At 42.1% G+C, this 19,848-nt stretch overlaps 1 protein-coding gene and 1 long non-coding RNA gene across 2 annotated transcripts; both read left to right on the top strand.

The window, feature by feature from the left end:
• The first annotated feature begins 3,715 nt into the window (after positions 1-3,715).
• Positions 3,716-7,346, top strand: LOC120049005 (natural killer cell receptor 2B4-like). The gene is made up of 6 exons (XM_038995266.1): positions 3,716-3,788; positions 5,929-6,231; positions 6,471-6,740; positions 6,902-7,021; positions 7,226-7,276; positions 7,327-7,346. The coding sequence occupies exons 1-6, from the start codon at positions 3,716-3,718 to the stop codon at positions 7,344-7,346; spliced, it is 837 nt and encodes a 278-aa protein (XP_038851194.1).
• A 6,561-nt stretch (positions 7,347-13,907) lies between these two features.
• Positions 13,908-14,324, top strand: LOC120049530. Its single transcript, XR_005477114.1, has 3 exons — positions 13,908-13,962; positions 14,092-14,145; positions 14,272-14,324. It is a non-coding gene; the product is annotated as an uncharacterized LOC120049530 (long non-coding RNA).
• Positions 14,325-19,848: the final 5,524 nt, after the last annotated feature.

Here is a 19,848-nt window from a genome sequence, read left to right as displayed (position 1 = left end):
TTCGGTGCAATTTCTGAATGTAGCTGCAATGTAAACTATGATTTATACCTGAAATATGCACATTTTTCAAAAAAAGCATATGCTATACAATAAATATGTTATCAGACTGTCATCTGATGAGGTTGTTTCTTGGTTAGTGGCTATTTATATCTTTATTTGGCCGAATTTGTGATAGCTACTGATGGAGTCAAAAACTGATGGAGTAATAAAAGTGGAGTCTTTTGCTAACGTGGTTAGCTAATAGATTTACATATTTTGTCTTCCCTGTAAAACATTTTAAAAATCGGACATGTTGGCTGGATTCACGAGATGTGTACCTTTCATATGCTGTATTGGACTTGTTAATGTGTGAAAGTTAAATATTTAAAAAAATATATATTTTGAATTTCGCGCCCTGCACTTGAAGTGGCTGTTGTCATAAGTGTACCGACGTCGGGCTTGCACGCCAAACAGGTTAAGTCCTCCACCTCGCCGCACTGGCCTGGCTACGGGGAGCATTCAACCAGGTAAGGTTGGGCAGGTTCGGTGCTCAAGAGCTCCAGTACGCCTTCACGGTCCGGTATATCCGGTGCCACCTCCTCGCACCAGCCCAGTACCACCAGTGCCAACACCACGCACCAGGATTCCTGTGCGTCTCCAGAGCCCTGTACGCACTGTTCCTCCTCCCCACACTCGCCCTGAGGTGTGTGCCCTCAGCCCGGTACCACCAGTGCCGGTACCACGCACCAGGCTTATAGTGCGCCTCGAGAGTCCAGTGTGCCATGTTCCTGCTCCCCGCACTCGCCCAGTGGTGCGTGTCTCCAGTCCGGTACCTCCAGTTCCGGCACCACGCACCAGGCCTACTGTGCGCCTCAGCAGGCCAGAGTCTGCCGTCTGCTCAGCGCCACCTGAGCTGCCCGTCTGCTCAGCGCCCCCTGAGCTGCCCGTCTGCCCAGCGCCGCCTGCGCTGCCCGTCTGCCCAGCGCCATCTGAGCCGCCCGTCTGCCCAGCGCCATCTGAGCCGCCCGTCTGTCCTGAGCCGCTAGAGCCGCCCGCCAGTCAGGAGCTGCCAGAGCCGTCCGCCAGTCAGGAGCTGCCAGAGCCGCCCTCCAGTCAGGAGCTGCCAGAGCCGCCCGCCAGTCAGGAGCTGCCAGAGCCGCCCGCCAGTCAGGAGCTGCCAGAGCCGCCCGCCAGTCAGGAGCCGCCTGCCAGTCATGAGCCGTCCTCCAGTCATGAGCTGCCCTTCACTCATGAGCTGCCCTCCAGTCATGAGCTGCCCTTCAGTCATGAGCTGCCCTCCAGTCATGAGCTGCCCTTCAGTCATGAGCTGCCATTCAGTCCGGAGCTGCCATTCAGTCCGGAGCTACCATTCAGTCCGGAGCTGCCATTCAGTCCGGAGCTGCCATTCAGTCCGGAGCTGCCATTCAGTCCGGAGCTGCCATTCAGTCCGGAACTGTCCTTAGTCCGGAGCTGCCCTTCAGTCCGGAGCTACCTCTTAGTCCTGAGCTACCTCTCAGTCCTGAGCTACCTCTCAGTCATGAGCTACCTCTCGGTCATGAGCTACCCCTCAGTCATGAGCTACCCCTCAGTCATGAGCTACCCCTCAGTCATGAGCTACCCCTCAGTCATGAGCTACCTCTCAGTCATGAGCTACCTCTCAGTCATGAGCTACCTCTCAGTCATGAGCTGCCCCTCAGTCCGGAGCTGTCCCTCAGTCCAGAGGCGCTCCTCAGTCCAGAGGCGCTCCTCAGTCCAGTGGGGCCCTTTGTTAGGGTTCCCAGGCCAAGGTCGGCGGCGAGGGTCGCCACTCAAGGGACGCTAAGGAGGTGGACAAAGACAATGGATGGAGTGGGGTCCACGTCCAGCGCCAGAGCCGCCACCGCGGACAGATGCCCACCCAGACCCTCCCCTATAGGTTCAGGTTTTACGGCCGGAGTCCGCACCTTGGGGGGGGGGGGGGGGGGTACCGTCACGTTCTGACCATAGTTCTTTTGTGTTTTCTTTGTTTTAGTGTTGATCAGGACATGAGCTGAGTGGGCATTCTATGTTGTGTGTCTATTTTTCCTGCTTCTGTGTTTGGCCTGATATGGTTCCCAATCAGAGGCAGGTGTTGGTCGTTTGTCTCTGATTGGGAGCCATATTTAGGTAGCCTGTTTTGTGTTGGGTTTTGTGTTTTCGGGTGGGAAAGTCTATGCTTTCTGGGTCTTTGTTTTTGGCCGGGAATGATTCTCAATCAGGAACAGCTGTCTATCGTTGTCTCTGATTGGGAATCAGACTTAGGCAGCCTTTTTTCCTTTTCTCATTTGTGGGTTGTTGTCTTTGTTAGTGGCATGTATAGCGTTACAGAGCTTCACGTTCGTTTTGTTGTTTATTGTTTTTGTTGGTGACATTTAAAATAAAAGAATGTACGCTTACCACGCTGCACTTTGGTCCGGTCATTTCCTTGACGACGATCGTGACATAAATGGATATTGTCATCATCATCAACTTTTCCATACAACCTCATTTGGTCAAAACTCATTTCAGCCTAGTATAGTTCTTCTGCTCCACAATGTGTGAGTAAAAAGGCAATCTGCTATTTCTGCATCCATTTATGGACTTAATTATATCTACCCATTGAATCTTGAAGAATATAACATAAATGCCCCGTGAGAAAAGTTCAAAAGCCATACCCCATCAGCTGAAGACCCATTGAGTTTATCAGAATTACTTTTTGGGGAAGAGTGTTCCTGAAAAGAACAGTTCTTCTCAGTTTTATGATGTCATATACTCTGCAGGAGTTCTGAGGATCTAGTAACCTACGTATGAATGACTACCAGTTCTCCCATATTGCCTCCTCATCCTGCAGACAGGTCATGACGATTAATGACGTTAGTGGTGTATTACTCTGACTGCTATTTTCAGTGTCCCTGCATGGTCTGGAAGGTCACTGTTCCAGTTAGGGGTTTCCGTGTCTATGTGTTTATGTCTAAGTGGTCAGACAGACAGCTGGCAGCCAGGTCATTGTCACTGCACCTGAGAAACAGTCACAGGAAGCTGTTATATGAAACGTAGAAGGGGGGCCTCTATCAGTAACCTGGGACCCATTACCTTCCCAAAAGGTTGGCAGGTGTTTCATGTCCCTCAGTCACACTGACCTATGAGCATGCAGAAGAAGTCATGCAAACACTTCTGCAGGTATATGAAGCTAAGATGAAACTGCACACACAATGTTATGACATTTTTGCTCTTTCTCTCTCTCCACCCCCCCTCTCTCCCCCCTCTCTCTCTCTTTCTTTCTCTTTCTCTGTCTCTGTCTCAATCTCGCTCTCTGTCTTTCTCTTTCTTCCCCCGAGCCGTCTATCTCCCTCCTTCCTCTTTCTCTGCAACATTGAGTGGTCTGCTCATAAAGTAACAACGCTACCAGTGTCTGTGAAACACCATGACCATTTACCACACAACCAGCAGCAGCTAGGAAACACATGCTCCAAAACCACCACCATCAGACTGATCAACACAGTGACAGACCCCAAACACACCCACAGCTCATCTTCTAACTCTCAAGCTGAGTGAAGGGGTAGAATGTGACTTCTTTTTCAGCTAACATACAGGAATTATTTTATAGAACAGCAGCCCTCATCAAAAGGAAGTCTCTGCTCTTTCTTCTCTGTGTGTTTTGGGTAGTCAACTGCTAGCTACCAGTGACAGTGATAGATAAGGACATACAGCCAGAGGAAACAGCCAACGCCTTAAAGAGATGTCTGGTGGTCCCATCTCCTGCTTCTCCAAACAGGGAATACTACTTCTCCTACTCTCCAACCTCCACTATGGTAAGTTCTGTAACTATTCTTATTTATTTCAACATTTTAAACACAGTAGAACCATCAACGAGGATGACACAAACAAGTTAAAAAACGTATCCCCATTGTGGTCCTCTTGAATATACAATAAAACAAAAATACAGTGTACACAAGATAACATGAGAACAAAATACATCTCAAATACATCTCATGAATAGAGAGGAACCCGTAAAAGGAATCAAATAGATTACCAAGTAACGTTCATTGAAACAATTATACTTGCACAGTTTTAAAGCATTTTGCACGTAAACCATTTCTTAAGATTTATCTTAAAACTCCCTAGTGTATTGATAGATTTTATATGGTTTGGTACACCATTCCATTCCTCTGCACCAGTGTTAAGGAAAGAGCTTTTTCCAGCCATGCTCCTATAGAGCTGTGGTCTCATATTGGCAACACTGGCTCTGGTGTGATGCTATGAGAGTCTCTAAGAAATAAAAATAACTCGACAGGTAATTGGGGGCAAGGTCATGTATCACTTTAAAAACCATCAACAGTTTAATCTGCACCACCACCAGATCAACTGGAAGCCAGTTCAGTTCCCTGAAATGATCAGGACCAACGTGCGTCCCTATGGCTGAGCTTGAATACAATTCTCATTAGTTTGTTTTGGGCCATTTGAAGTTTGTCCTTCAGATTTTTTGTTATGCCACTGAACCATAAGATACAAGCATAGTCATAGTGGCCCTGTATCAGAGATGTTGCCAGGGTCCTCATAGTCTCTCTATCCAGGAACTTGGCTACATTTGCCAGGAACTTGGTCCTGGAGTGAACATTCCCAATGGCCTTCAGAGCCACAAGTTCACATGTCATGTGTTGGTCCCAGTTCACATCCCAATGAATGTAACAGTGCATTTTTCCTTCACCGCTACACCATTAAACTTGACCGAGAAGTTGGAAGAGTTGTTCACTTTGTGTTTGGAACCAAACAGGATACATTCTGTCTTGCCTAAATGGATAACCACTTACTGACTTTAGTCAGTTGGCTGCTTAGGGTCTTTTCAACGGTCTCCTTATTCTAATGTGAAACCAAGAGGGTAGAATCATCCCCAAACAGGATATATTGCATGTGCTTGCTTGCATGATAAAGTAAGGAAAACCGTCAGCTTTCTCTAACTTCCTTGTTGGTTTTTACATGGTGTGTGTTGCCTGTAAGAATGCCTAGTCATCAGTGATTGGTTGGATATCTCGAAACGTTTTCTTTATTACTGTTTATAACACCTACATAATACCTATATTCAGGAACATAACATGATGTATTGATTCTGCAGTTTTGAATGGGTGCCGATGGTGTGGTTGGGACAGCAGCTGTTGCAGTGCTTCTAGAACGTAACAGATCTTAAGACCCTGTGCGTAAAGGCTGTCATTCATTACATTTAAGTCGATATGGGACTGTATCAAATTATTGTTTCTATTACATAATATGATACATTGCAGGACTAGGATAACTGCAGTTATGTCTTAAATTCTTCAATGAACTGTAACTGTATTTAGTCTTAATTCATGACTGACATTTTTTATAAGGGTTTATAAAACATTACGTCAGACTGATATGTAATTATAATGTTGCCCATGCAGTATATGATGTATTTCTGGTGAATAATTACACAGTAAACACAGTGGTATTTGTACTTGTGAGCTGAGGAGGGGTTATCAGATCCACCCCCACTTCTCTTTTCCTGTCATCTCATCCTGTTCTACTGAATTTGGGGGAGGAGTGGACTTTAATGAAGTAAAATAGGACCCACACACTCAGATACATAAAGATATAAAGTGAAAATATGCTAAGTTCCACGTACAGCATAAATGAAACCTGGAAATGCGCTATATAAATCCAATCCATTATTATCTATTATTGATTAAGTAGGACTTTTCATTGTAGTGTATTATTGTGTAGTTATTCATGTTGGCACACTGTCACAAGTATTACCGTCACACTGTAACATGTATTAGAGTGTAACAATGAGTAATTACATCACTTGCTACATCGTACTACATTAATAATTATACAGTAATAAGATCATTGTAATATAGTGTGCAACCATTGACTGATGTCAGAATTTTTTATTTTTTATTTCACCTTTATAACGTATTTATTTGTATGTTTCAGATGTGGGTGTTCCTCTGATCATCAACAAGAGAGTGGGGGACTCCGTGGAGCTGCTGGCAGGCTTAGAGAATGGACATTTCAAATCCTTGGAGTGGAAGTATATGGGAAAGGAAATTGTAGAATTCAACACAGAAGCCGTTTATTCACCTGCATCCCAGTTTGAGGGGAGACTAAAGATGAACACCAAAAACTTCAGTTTAACAGTCAGAGAACTGACACTGCAAGACTCAGGGGATTTTCTACTTACAGGCGAAGGGGACAAAGGTCAGATTGACAGTAAGACCATCACTCTGAAGGTCCACGGTAGGCTGTTTTCCTCTTTTTGCATCCTATTTTAAATATCATTTTAATTTATATCCATAACCATGGCTGATGATCTTTAAACTACAACACAGATTTTGTGGTTTCATACTGACCTTACTCACCATGCTTTGTTAAATATCCATCACATTTTCAAGTCATCTTTCTCCTGGTGGTATGGCTATGGTAGGGTTCATTTCGAAGACTGATTACGAGTCTTTATCTCTCTCCTGGTTGGTCAGAGCCTATATCCAAGGTGGCGATCCAGACAGACATCAAGCTATTGGCCAACCGCTCCTGTACGGTACGGCTGGTGTGCAACGTGTCCTGCTACCCCAACCTCACCTTCACCTGGGAGAGAGACAATGAGATCTACGGGGACGCCCAGCAGATTCACTTCTCTCTCTCACCAGCAGAGAGAAACATCAGTGTAAAGTGCAACGCCTCCAACCTGGTCAGTTGGAAAACTGCCTTTGAGACTTTAAAGTGCAGTAATGACACAACCACACCAGGTACCTAGATATCATAATAATCCCTTCTATACACTTTTCATTGTGCTTATAAGCTTATGTTGTCAAATATAATATGTAATGCATGTGATTACATTGGATGTATATGATATAGAGCCATTTAGTCTTTATCATATTGTATTGTCTAATCGTGTGTGTTGAACAATATGTGACAGGACTGGCGTGGTATACCATCTATATCGGAGAACCAGTGGGAGGCGCTGTGGTGCTGATTCTTATTGTAGCTGTGGCAGTGTGCTACTGCATGGGCCAAAGTATCACGGGTATGTACAGCTTAGGGGCCTCCACTATATTTAAATTGACATTTCTGTTGGTCCTAGAGGTATTCTTCAGCTGATATGATTTTTGGGGGGATTTGCTAGAAATTAGAAAAAGAGTGAGACCCCTCATTAATTCCTGGGTATGTTTGTTGATATCCTGCATGAAATGAATCTGATTGGTTGATATTTTGTTCTTATAAAACACAGCAGATCTAACTGACAACACAATATATGCTGATGTTATGATCAACACAAGAAGTAGAGATGTAAGTATGCATTGCCGTTATTATGTATCTGAATGTGTGAAGCTGTATGTACTGTATTGTAATGGGCTGCATTTTGATTCCAGACAATATCAAACAGTCATGTGAACTCAATATCCATCTATGAAACTGTCAGGTATCTGGTTATCCCAAGATTGAACAAGGTAAGATATAAATGGTCATAATGGTAAAATGTATGTGATTGAATGGAAGACTATGTAGTCTACTTTGAGAATATTCTATACCTTTCTTGATGCTGAAACAGTTTCTTCTTGATTATCTGTCACATGTAGCCGCAGACTCTGTATGACAAGATCGCATTTGGACGCCCAGAAGGCCCCCCAGTACCAGAAAGTACTGTGAGCTGAACAGGATGTGGTCATAGGCTGGGCCTTGCATAGATATAGAACCCTCTGCATCCTCTGCATCTTACACGTGTACATTCTGTAGATAGGCCTAGATGTAACTGTTTAATTTCATCAGGATCTACACAATTTGCTTACAATTTGATGATTGTAAATCGTCTCCCTTTATTAGTTATCATATATATAGTGTATCATCAGGCCTTATGCCGTTCTTTGAGGGCCTAGTTACAATTAGGAGATTCTGAAATGTGTCATAGGCAGTTATAGGTGTTGTGATCAGACAAGCTCATATGTCGAATTTCTAGTTTCTAGATGAAAGAAAATAGTTGTAGATAATAGTGTGACATTGATTAGTGAGGTTGATTTATGCCTGTGAATAGAAAGTGTACTCTTTTGCATTAGGATTATGTGCTGGCCAGGCATTGATGAGGATGTAATCAGAGAGTATATGATGGAGAGTCTTTGTTACATGTGGATTGTAGTACCTTGAGTGCCTTCCATTTAGAGTGAATTGTAATTTCCACTCACGACTGTATTTGTTAGCAACATGATTGTTGTATTGAATGGTTTTCAGTACTGTAGCCTTCACCTAGTGAATGTCTAAGTGAATATGTTACCTTTAAAATTAAACTCATTATGACAACACATTACATATATCATAAAGCCCCTGAGGGCCTAGTTACACCCTAACACACTGGTCTAAAACTCCTGGTTTAGTCAAATTATGCCGGCTTGCAAAGGGATGTGTCTTTTCTATTGGAATCCAGCCAAAGTTAGGATATCCAACAATTGAAACTTTCAGTCACACGCAACCTGCATTCAGAATGACTGTTGGGGTAGAGAAGATTGATTATTGAGACTACCTAAATCATATAAACTGGAACAATACTGTTTTCAGTACTGTAGCCTTCACCTAGTGAATGTCTAAGTGGATATGTTACCTTTAAAAGCTACAGTATTCACAGGCATAAATCAACCTCACTAATCAATGTCACACTATTATCTACATGTGTGAAATAAGTCCAACTACTAACAGATTGGATTCGTTTAGAAAAATTTATGTTATCTATGTTTGTGTAGCATAAGATTACTTAACCAGTCATAGTACATGCAAATACACAGGTATTGAAACAAACCATTCTGAAAATCAACCTGCAAGAGATCATGCTGGAATAATGATAATGATGATGATTGGTGTCTTTTTGAGTTGTTTTGAGCAAACATAAATTTTGTATTTTACTCAACAAGCTTGTTCAAATACCACTGACTTCAAGCAGAGTTTGTTGATTAAAGACTAACACTTTGGCTCAAATTCTTGTCATTTTTAAGTCCACTCATCTTGTATAATAACGCTAATCAAGCAATTGGTTAAGTTTGGCTTTTTCCAGTGCACAGGGAATGAAAATCTTTTTTTTATTTTTTTATTTTATTTTTTAAATTTTATCCCCTTTTCTCCCCAATTTTCGTGGTATCCAATCGCTAGTAATTACTATCTTGTCTCATCGCTACAACTCCCGTACGGGCTCGGGAGAGACGAAGGTCGAAAGCCATGCGTCCTCCGAAGCACAACCCAACCAAGCCGCACTGCTTCTTTAACACAGCGCGCCTCCAACCCGGAAGCCAGCCGCACCAATGTGTCGGAGGAAACACCGTGCACCTGGCCCCCTTGGTTAGCACGCACTGCGCCCGGCCCGCCACAGGAGTCGCTGGAGCGCGATGAGACAAGGATATCCCTACCGGCCAAACCCACCCTAACCCGGACGACGCTAGCCCAATTGTGCGTCACCCCACGGACCTCCCGGTCGCGGCCGGCTGCGACAGAGCCTGGGCGCGAACCCAGAGACTCTGGTGGCACAGTTAGCACTGCGATGCAGTGCCCTAGACCACTGCGCCACCCGGGAGGCCCAGGGAATGAAATTCAAAGGCTGAGGAACTTCACATTAGGTCACTTGTTAGTCATAGTTAAGTGGTCATGGTTTGCTCTCTTCCTCTTTAGCAGTGTGGGTTTGTGAAGGAAGGCACTGTGTGAAGCTGCCGTTTCCCGCTGTGATCATAGAGAGACACATAGAGAATTGGTTGTAATCATATGCAAAAACCTGTGAAAACCTAGTTGTTGGGCTGATGAGGACACATGAAAAGTTGTGCAGGGATGTATGTCCTTGTCAGAGAGAAGAATGACAATGTTCTTGCAGCATACATTTTCTGTAGTTCACTTATTAATTTCTCTTTTACATTCGATCTACCACTGTGATCACTACTTTCCTGGGTTATTACTTTGAACAGTTGACAGACTGTAACTCAAGAACATCTACATGCAGTTGACCTCCAAATAGCTACAACATAAACCAAATGATAAACATGCCATGACGTCAAACCTTTGACACCTCTCTTAGTGTCATTAAAGACTGTACTGAACATGTCAACATGACCAGGTATGATAAATATAATATTGACTTCACTTTTTGTACAACTATGTTTTATCCACTAAGTTTCTTTCTCTGATACATACTATAGTTATCTCTTCCTCCCACAAAAAGACCACAGATCTGATGTGTCCATTTACTTTTACAGTAAGAGGAAGTTGTGTAGAGATGAACATGACATCAGATGCTATTTTTTCTGTTTCTCTTTTAGCATCTGTACCTTTCTAATTCTGTCAAAGCCCCATTCGTGTCACAGCCACAGGAACTGTAGGGGTCCAGAAGACTTGCCAGAGACTTAAAATGGAGTACACTTTATGTGCAACTCTGCGATGATGATGATTAATGTATTTCTCTGGATTTTGAATATTGTTAGCTAACTATTTCATTTATTGGACAAGAACATGTTTCATTCATAGAATATGAAGTATGTCATATATGTACAATAAATGTGGCAACTGATGATGACGTTGTTTGGTTACAATGTGTTTTCTGACTGCAGAGAAATGGAGTTGTTGGTCACTACAGGTTTTAATCAGGTTGTAGCATGAGCCTGAGAAACATATAATATTAACTAATATGATGAGATAGAGAGAGGAAGGAATACGGGGACAGACCCAGTAGACTGAGTGGTTATGTTGTTGCTATGTGACCAATCACATCTTAGTTTCTATATTGTGTTCGACAAGAATGTGGAGTAGTTACAGGTCTGTCCTGAAGGGGGCGATAAGAAACCCCAGATGTTTACCTTGTTTCTTCACACAGCGTCTCAAACTCTACACACTACAAGGTAAATACAACTAAGGTTAGTTGTCTAGGCTTGCCACCTGACAACTTAGCAACGGTTTGAGGGGAGGCCTACACTATATATCTATCCATCTTTTATTTATTGAGGTTAGAAGCCCAAAATAGCTGATATGAAAACCACACCACAAATATAAGTTAAAAAAACTTTGTTCAATCAGTTAAACAAAGCATATTAATTATAAGTGTAGATAATATATTCAGTAAAAAAACAAACATATTTGATTATATGTGGGTACATGTGTTTGTGTGTGTGAGTGAGAGTTAGGATACATGAAGGGGATTATTGGGTAGTTTGGTTCATCAGGCTGACCCCCTGTCGCGGCCGTCAAAAGGAGGAGACCAAAGCACAGCGTGGTGAGCTTACATATTCCTTTTTATTAGAAATGACGCCGACAAAAGCAATATACATTACAAAACAACCGTGAAGCTTAAGGGCTATGTGCCAAAAACAAAGTTAACTTCCCACAAAGACAGGTGGGAAAAAGGCTACCTAAGTATGGTTCTCAATCAGAGACAACGATAGACAGCTGTCCCTGATTGAGAACCCTACCCAGCCAAAACATAGAATTACAAATAATAGAACATAGAATACCCACCCCAACTCACACCCTGACCAAACCAAAATAGAGACATAAATAAGATCTAAGGTCAAGGCGTGACAGTATCCCCCCCCCCCCCAAAGGTGCGGACTCCGGCCGCAAAACCTAAACCTATAGGGGAGGGTCTGGGTGGGCATCTATCTGCGGTGGCGGCTCAGGTGCGGGACGAAGACCCCGCTCCACCACTGGCTCACCCCACTTTGGTGGCACCTCTGGTGCGGGGACCCTCGTTGCGGGCCCCGGACTGGGCACCCTCGTTGCGGGCCCCGGACTGGGCACCCTCGTTGTGGTCCCCGGACTGGGCACCCTCGTTGCGGTCCCCGGACTGAGCACCCTCGTTGCGGTCCCCGGTCTGTGCACCCTTGTTGCGGTACCCGGACTGAGCACCCTCGTTGCGGGCCCCGGACGGGGCACCCTGGTTGCGGGCCCCGGACTGGAGACCGTCGCTGGGGGCTCCGGACTGGAGACCGTCGCTGGAGGCTCCGGACTGGAGACCGTCGCTGGAGGCTTAAAGGCTATGTGCCACAAACAAAGTTAACTTCCTACAAAGACAGGTGGAAAAAGGGATACCTAAGTATGGTTCTCAATCAGAGACAACGATAGACAGCTGTCCCTAATTGAGAACCCTACCCGGACAAAACATAGAATTACAAATAATAGAACATAGAATACCCACCCCAACTCACACCCTGACCAAACCAAAATAGAGACATAAAAAGGGTCTCTAAGGTCAGGGAGTGACACCCCTAGTCTTCGCTTGAAGTTATTGAGAGATGATGAGGTTTTGACAATGTGAAGATAAGAATTCCAGAGTTTGGTACCTCTGTATCTGATAGAAGCTGCATTGTGACATATCAGACTTCACAGGCTGGACTTACCACTGGTTAATAAATAAAGAACAGATTCCAGGTCAGACCAGTAATACCACCACCATCTCTCTCTCTGACCAGGCTGGTCAGAACCAGTCCGAGGGTACAAGGACAAGACCGCCCCAAAATTCATATCTCATTTTATCTCTCCACATCAACGTCACTGGTGAGTTCATTATTTATCTTCAATCACTATCTGGACTTTCTGAATTCTGAGCCAAGGAGGGTTAATGTAAATACCGTACTGTAAACACTAAATTCTAACTGAATGGAGTCAACATACCCCTATTAAAATAAACTTTAATCAAAACTTAACTTCAACAGATAAATAATTTTAAATAACCAAGCATGTATCCAGATTTTACATTCTAGTCTGTGTTTCCTTAGCTCTGCCTGAAACTACGCTGACCGTGAATCCAAACACTGCAGACACTGGAGAGACAGTAACTCTGCGGTGTTCAGTGGGGTCTGACAGTGGCTGGAAGTATACATGGTACAAAGACAACACTAAGAAAGTAGTTACCTTGTCTGGCAGACACACTACAACAGGAGCCACCTTCACCATCAGTAGAGCTGCTGAGTCTGACCAGGGTCTCTACTGGTGTCAGGGAGAGATCCAGTCCAGACCCACATAATCAATTATCAGTGATCTTGTCACTATCACTGTGAATGATGTTGTGTTTGTGTACGTGTCTGTTGTGAAATGTGTAGTAATGTTTTGCTTTGTCCACTACTTTATTTATTTTCTACAACTACCTCAGAACCTGATAGTGATTTGCTGTTCTCTCTCCAGGTGTAACTCCTGGACCCTCTACATCAGTCCTAGTAGGAGTGGTTGTGGGCCTGGTTGTTGCTGGTGTTCTACTGGCCATTCTCCTGGTACTGCTGTGTCGATATAAAAATGCCAAAGGTGAGACTTTTATAATTTCTCATTTAACTTTTTGGTTCATGTTTAGGAGAAAAATGTCTAATAACAAAAGTTTAAAACAGTATTATAATATGCATTGTTCATTACAGGTTCATGTTGAAACAGAATATTGTCACGAGTACACATGTCTTTCAACTACGTTCCTTTTCATACAGTAAAATCTAATCTGTGTGTTTCATGACTATCTCTCTCCCTGTAGGCCCCCCCAGCCCCAGAGGACCAACCTGGACCCCCAACAGGACCAAGGATCTACCCAGGGCCAGGCTCCTGATGATGAGTATACACATCTGCAGCATGGTCAGTCTCTTAGTCCAGACCACTCTATCCTCTCTGTAACCTCACACACTGACTTTTCACCATCCACTTTGTATACAACATGTTACCGTACTCTATGTCCCTAGGCAAGCTGAGGGAAAACCATCCAATTAATCTATCTCTCTCTTCTTTGACCAACAGGTGGCGCTAACATCTATGATACAATCACTCCCTCAGACAGTAATGACAGCGGTACTGTACACTATGTTAAGTTAAGCATGAATACAGTATATAGTTGTTGTTGCTCTTCATATGTTTAATATGACTAGCATACTAACACTAAGTAGAGATATTACTGTATTACCTGTATATTTCAGATGCTGGTGCTGCTACTACTGGATCAAGTGATGTGACGTACACACAGATTCAACTCAAAAAGTTGGACAAGAAGAAGAAAAGTAATACTCAACTGTCACATAAATTAATACAAAATGTAGCAGTGTTTTTTACTCGTCAAATTTGATAGAAACGTACAAATTCTCTCCTCCTCCTCCTCTGAAATGCCAGCTGATCCAACAGAAAATCCAGTCTATTCTGAGGTCAAGACGGGGAAGACCACAGGTAAGATCCATTCTACAGGTTGGCAGTCAGTGAAATCTAAATGTGCGATTTTTGAGTTTCAATGAAGATGCAGAATATGCAATAAGCTACTTCCTTAATTTGTTGACTGGAAATGTCCATTTTCAGCAGCAACTGGACTTGTTGATGTGACCTATGCTGAGGTTGACCTTAAACAGAAGGCCTAAGCCAAGAGGAAGAAATGTAAGACTGGATATCCCTCCTTCCATATTCCCCCTATCATAACCTCACACTTCTTTGACCCCATATTGACTAGCTGTATAATAATCTGTATATAACTGTTATATTTTTCTGGTGTTTTATCCTCACTCCTTACAGAAACATCAACTCCACCTGAGGCAGATTCAGTCTATTCTCAATTGAAGCCAGGCACCGCACCAGGTAAGACTAATAACCATATGCTATTGATACTTAATATGATACTAATATGGAACTAATGCTCTGATATCAAAGTATACTGTATCTATTTAAAGTATGTCTCTTTGTTTGATTCTAAAGAGTATGTTTGACTGCATGTCCTAAACAACTTTGTGTGGTGATATGTTGCAGGTACCTGAGGGGGAAGGGATGGAGGGATAGAAGGATGGAGGGATAAAAGGATGGCTGATTGGAAATATGGAGGGTGGGAGGGATGGTGGTATGGAAGGATGGAATGATGGGGGGATGGAGGGATGGAAGGATGGAGGTAATGGTGTGATGGACGGATGGAACAATGTGGAGAAGGATGGATGGAGGGACACACCATCAGAGGAGGGAGCAGAAGGAACCCAGCAACATAGATTATAGAAGGTCAACGTACCCAAGCAAACACACACACACACACACACACACACACACACACACACACACACACACACACACGCACACACACACACGCACACACACACACACACACACACACACACACACACACACACACACACACACACACACACACACACACACACACACACACACACAATAACATATTGTACATTAAGGATTTTTTTCTTAATTTATTTACCAACAGATATATTGTATTTAAGCGTGGTTTAATTGTGTTTCACTGTAACAGATTTTTTTATTATAAGGTGTAATGATGATAGATCTTATCTGCAGCTACAGTAATTGTATCTGCTTTGTATTGTGTATTGAATTGTGATGTTGATTTATATCTGTCATTCAGATGATAGAATAACATATTTTTATTTGAATTTCCCAACAAGTATTATTCACGTATTCTTGTGAATGGCCTGTACTTTTACAATATGTTTGCATTGTGCTTTTTAATTAAAATAAATGTATCCACCAGATGGCATGAGTGCTTTCTTACAGTAAATGGATATTGTCATCATCATCATCAACTTTTCCATAAAACCTCATTTGGTCAAACCTCCTTTCAGCCTAGTATAGATCTCAGGCTCCACAATGTGTGAGTTAAAGGGGCAATCTGCCATTTCTACATACATTTTTGGACTTAATTATATCTACCCATTGAATCTTGAGAAATATAACATAAATGCCCCATGAGCAAAGTTGAAAAGCCGTACCCCATCAGCTGAAGACCCGTTGAGATTTTCAGAATGACTTTTGGGGGAAGAGCGTTCCTGAAAAGAACAGTTCTTCTCAGTTTTATGATGTCATATACTCTGCAGGAGTTTTGAGGAGCTGGTTAGTACTGGTACTGTGTATCACTCCCTTTTTAATATTGAATTGTGGACATGCAGATCTATGATGGCAAAGGGATCTTCCAAGTAAGCAAAGGTAAGACTCATTAGCCAGGGTGTGGTATCTAAAGGGAAACAATATTAAATATGTTCATTTCTGTGTTGAATTCCACATAGTAATCTACGTATGCATGACAACCAGTTCTCCCATATTGCCTCCTCATCCTACAGACAGGTCATGACGATTAATGACATCAGTGGTGTATGACTCTGACTGCTATTTTCAGTGTCCCTGCATGGTCTGGAAGGTCACTGTTCCAGTTAGGGTGTTTCCGTGTCTATGTGTTTATGTCTATGTTGTCAGACAGACACCCAGCAGCCCGGTCATTGTCACTGCTCCTGAGAAACAGAAACAGGTTGCCACAGAGACCACAAATCACAGGAAGTGATATCACCAGATGTTACCTGAAACGTAGAAGAGGGGCCTTTGTCAGTAACCTGGGACTCACTACTTAACGAGAAAGTTGGCAAGTGTTTCATGTCCCTCAGCCACACTGACCTATGAGCATGCAGAAGAAGTCATGCAAACACTTCTGCAGGTATATGAAGCCTAGATGAAAATAAACACACTGCCCAAAATAAACTGCCTGTTACTCAGGCCCAGCCAGGATATGCATATAATTGGTAACATTGGATAGAAACACTCTGATGTTTCTAAAACTGTTAAAATAATGTCTGAGACTATAACAGAATTGATATGGCAGGCAAAAATCAGAAGAAAATCCGACCAGAATTGTTTTTTTTCACCTCCCAGGCTCTTATTATGGAAACCTATTGTTTCTATATATCTCCGTCACCCAAATTGCAATTCCTATGGCTTCCACTAGATGTCAACAGTCTTTATTCAAGGTTTCAGGCTTATTTTTTGAAAAACGAAAACGTATTTGGAGTTTTTGTAATGGGACCATATTATATTTGCCATCATTGTAAGCCTGCCACACACACACAAAACAATAAATGTATTAAAATAAGAATGAGTGAGTTTGTCACAACCTGGCTCATGGGAAGTGACATAGAGCTCTTATAGGATAATGGCATAAATAATAATATAATAATAAATCATTTTGCTCTTTATTTAACCATCTTACATATTAAACCTTATTTGTTCATTGAAAATTGTGAATAACTCACCAGATGTTTAATGAAAAGTGTGCGCTTGAAAGGATGTAAATAATCCTATATTTCGTTTTCATGCTAGTAAGAGCCAAGAATCCACTCTCACATAGGTACGTGGTTGCAAACGGCATCAGTGTCTTAACAGCGTGATTTACCAAGGCAGGATACTCTGAGTGCAGCCCAATCCAGAAATCTGGCAATGGCTTCTGATTAAATTCCATTTTCACTGAACCGCTTTTTGCAATTTCGACGAGGCTCTCTTTTGTAGATATCGGTAAGTTGACTGGAGGCAGGGCATGAAAGGGATAACGAATCCAGTTGTTTGTGTCATCCGTTTCCGGAAAGTACCTGCGTAATTGCACACCCAACTCACTCAGGTGCTTCGCTATATCAGATTTGACATTGTCCGTAAGCTTGAGTTTATTTGCACACAAAAAAAATCATACAATGATGGAAGACCTGTGTGTTGTCCTTGTTAACTTCTAGTTCCTCCCAAACCCGGATCCGGGAGCACCCCCATCAGTAAAAAAGCTGACTAGCATAGCCTAGCATAGCGTCACAAGTAAATACTAGCATCTAAATATCATTAAATCACAAGTCCAATACAGCATATGAAAGGTACACATCTTGTGAATCCAGCCAACATGTCCGATTTTTAAAATGTTTTACAGGGAAGACACAATATGTAAATCTATTAGCTAACCACGTTAGCAAAAGACACCACTTTTTTTACTCCACCAGTTTTTTACTCCATCAGTAGCTATCACAAATTCGACCAAATAAAGATATAAATAGCCACTAACCAAGAAACAACTTCATCAGATGACAGTCTGATAACATATTTATTGTATAGCATATGTTTTGTTAGAAAAATGTGCATATTTCAGGTATAAATCATAGTTTACCATTGCAGCCACCATCACAACTCTCACCAAAGCGACTAGAATAACTACAGAGAGCAACGTGAATTACCTAAATACTCATCATAAAACATTTCTGAAAAATACACAGCGTACAGCAAATGAAAGACAAACATCTTGTGAATCCAGCCAATATTTCAGATTTTTAAAGTGTTTTACAGCGAAAACACAATATAGCATTATATTAGCTTACTACAATAGCCAAACACACAACAGCATTGATTCAAGCCAAAAATAGCGATAACGTATAAACCAGCAAAATATATTAATTTTTTCACTAACCTTCTCAAACTTCTTTCGTTGACAGTCCTATAACATCATATTACACAATACATATAGAGTTTGTTCGAAAATGTGCATATTTAGCGCCACAAATCGTGGTTATACGAATAAAAACACAGCCGGATATATCTAAGGCCTATAACCGGAGCGTTCTACAGCCACAGCCAGAGGTCCTTCCTGCGTCAGAGCGAAGTGAACAAAGACCGGACCCTACATTCCCAGGCTATTTATAACCTCCCAGTTCTGCCTAGCAACTCCATTTCAATTCTCAATATTCGCTGACACCCAGGGGAAGACGTATGCAGTGCATCTCAACCAATAGAAGACAGGCAAATTAATAAACTGACCTGGGAACAGCTTGTAGAATTCAGCATTCTCACATCCTCATAGGAAAATTCCTCCAGCTCCAGTTCTGTTTCACTCACAGATATAATTCAAACGGTTTTAGAAACTAGAGAGTGTTTTCTATCCAATAGTAATAATAATATGCATATTGTACGAGCAAGAATTGAGTACGAGGCAGTTTATTTTGGGAACGAAATTATTAAAAAGTGCAAATAGCACCCCCTATTGACAAAAGGTTAACTTCTTATGGGCAGGTGGGACGATAGCGTCATCCGGTGAAATTGCAAAGCGCGAATCTCAAATTACAGAAATATAAATATTTAGCATTCATGAAAATACAAGTATTATACATAAAAAAAGCTTAACTTCTTGTTAATCCAGTCGCTGTGTCAGATTTCAAAAAGGCTTTAAGCACACCATGCGATTATCTGAGGACAGCGCCACGCATAAAAAAACATGGAAAACATTTTTCAACCAGGCAGGTGCGACACGAAAGTCCGAAATAGCGATATAATAAATGCCTTATCTTTGAAGATCTACTTCTGTTGGCACTCCAAAAGGTCCCAGTTACATCACAAATGGTCCTATTGTTTGATAAAGTCATTCTTTATATCCATAAAAACTCAGTTTAGCTGGTGCGCTTCATTCAATAATCCACTGGTTTCCCTCCTTCAAAATGCATACAAAATGAATCCCATACGTTACAAATAAACTTATCCAAACAAGTGAAATAATGTTTATAATCAAACCTCAGTTACACTAATACGTAAATAAATTATCAAATTTAAGACGGAGAATAGTATGTTCATTACCGGAGATAAATAACAAAGAACGCGCTTTCACCCATGTGCATGGTAACACTACAGCCAAAAAGGGAGCCACTTAAAAGAACTACAACTTCTAGCTCATTTTTCCAAAAACCAGCCTGAAACTCTTTCAAAAGACTGTTGACATCTAGTGGAAGCCCTAGGAACTGCAATCTGGGAGGACAGTGGCAGGATGAAATGTTCATTTTTTTGGATGGTTTGTCCTCGGGGTTTCGCCTGCAAAATCAGTTCTGTTATACTCACAGACATAATTGTAACAGTTCTAGAAACTTTAGAGTGTTTCTATCCAGATATATCCAGATTTATGCTTATCCTAGCTTCTGGGCCTGAGCAACAGGCAGTTTACTTTGGGCACGCTTTTCATCCCGATGTGAAAATACTATCCCCTACCCAAGAGAGGTTAATGCAGACAGAGAAGAGCTACAATTTCTTAATCATAACCTCAATTTTGTCCAGCACATTGAATATAGTTGCGGAGATTCCCTGTAA

The sequence above is a fragment of the Salvelinus namaycush genome, chromosome 6, assembly GCF_016432855.1.
Source record: "Salvelinus namaycush isolate Seneca chromosome 6, SaNama_1.0, whole genome shotgun sequence".
Lineage (NCBI taxonomy): Eukaryota > Metazoa > Chordata > Actinopteri > Salmoniformes > Salmonidae > Salvelinus > Salvelinus namaycush.
The sequence above is the reverse complement of the archived record's forward strand: the minus strand, read 5'-3'. Positions and strand labels throughout refer to the sequence as shown.

Excerpts from the sequence above, each read along its gene's own strand:
- LOC120049005 (XM_038995266.1), top strand. The coding sequence starts at position 3,716 with ATGTCTGGTGGTCCCATCTCCTGCTTCTCCAAACAGGGAATACTACTT. Across the intron at positions 6,232-6,470 it reads CATCACTCTGAAGGTCCACG|AGCCTATATCCAAGGTGGCG; the intron begins GTAGGCTGTTTT and ends CTGGTTGGTCAG. Across the intron at positions 7,022-7,225 it reads CATGGGCCAAAGTATCACGG|CAGATCTAACTGACAACACA; the intron begins GTATGTACAGCT and ends TATAAAACACAG.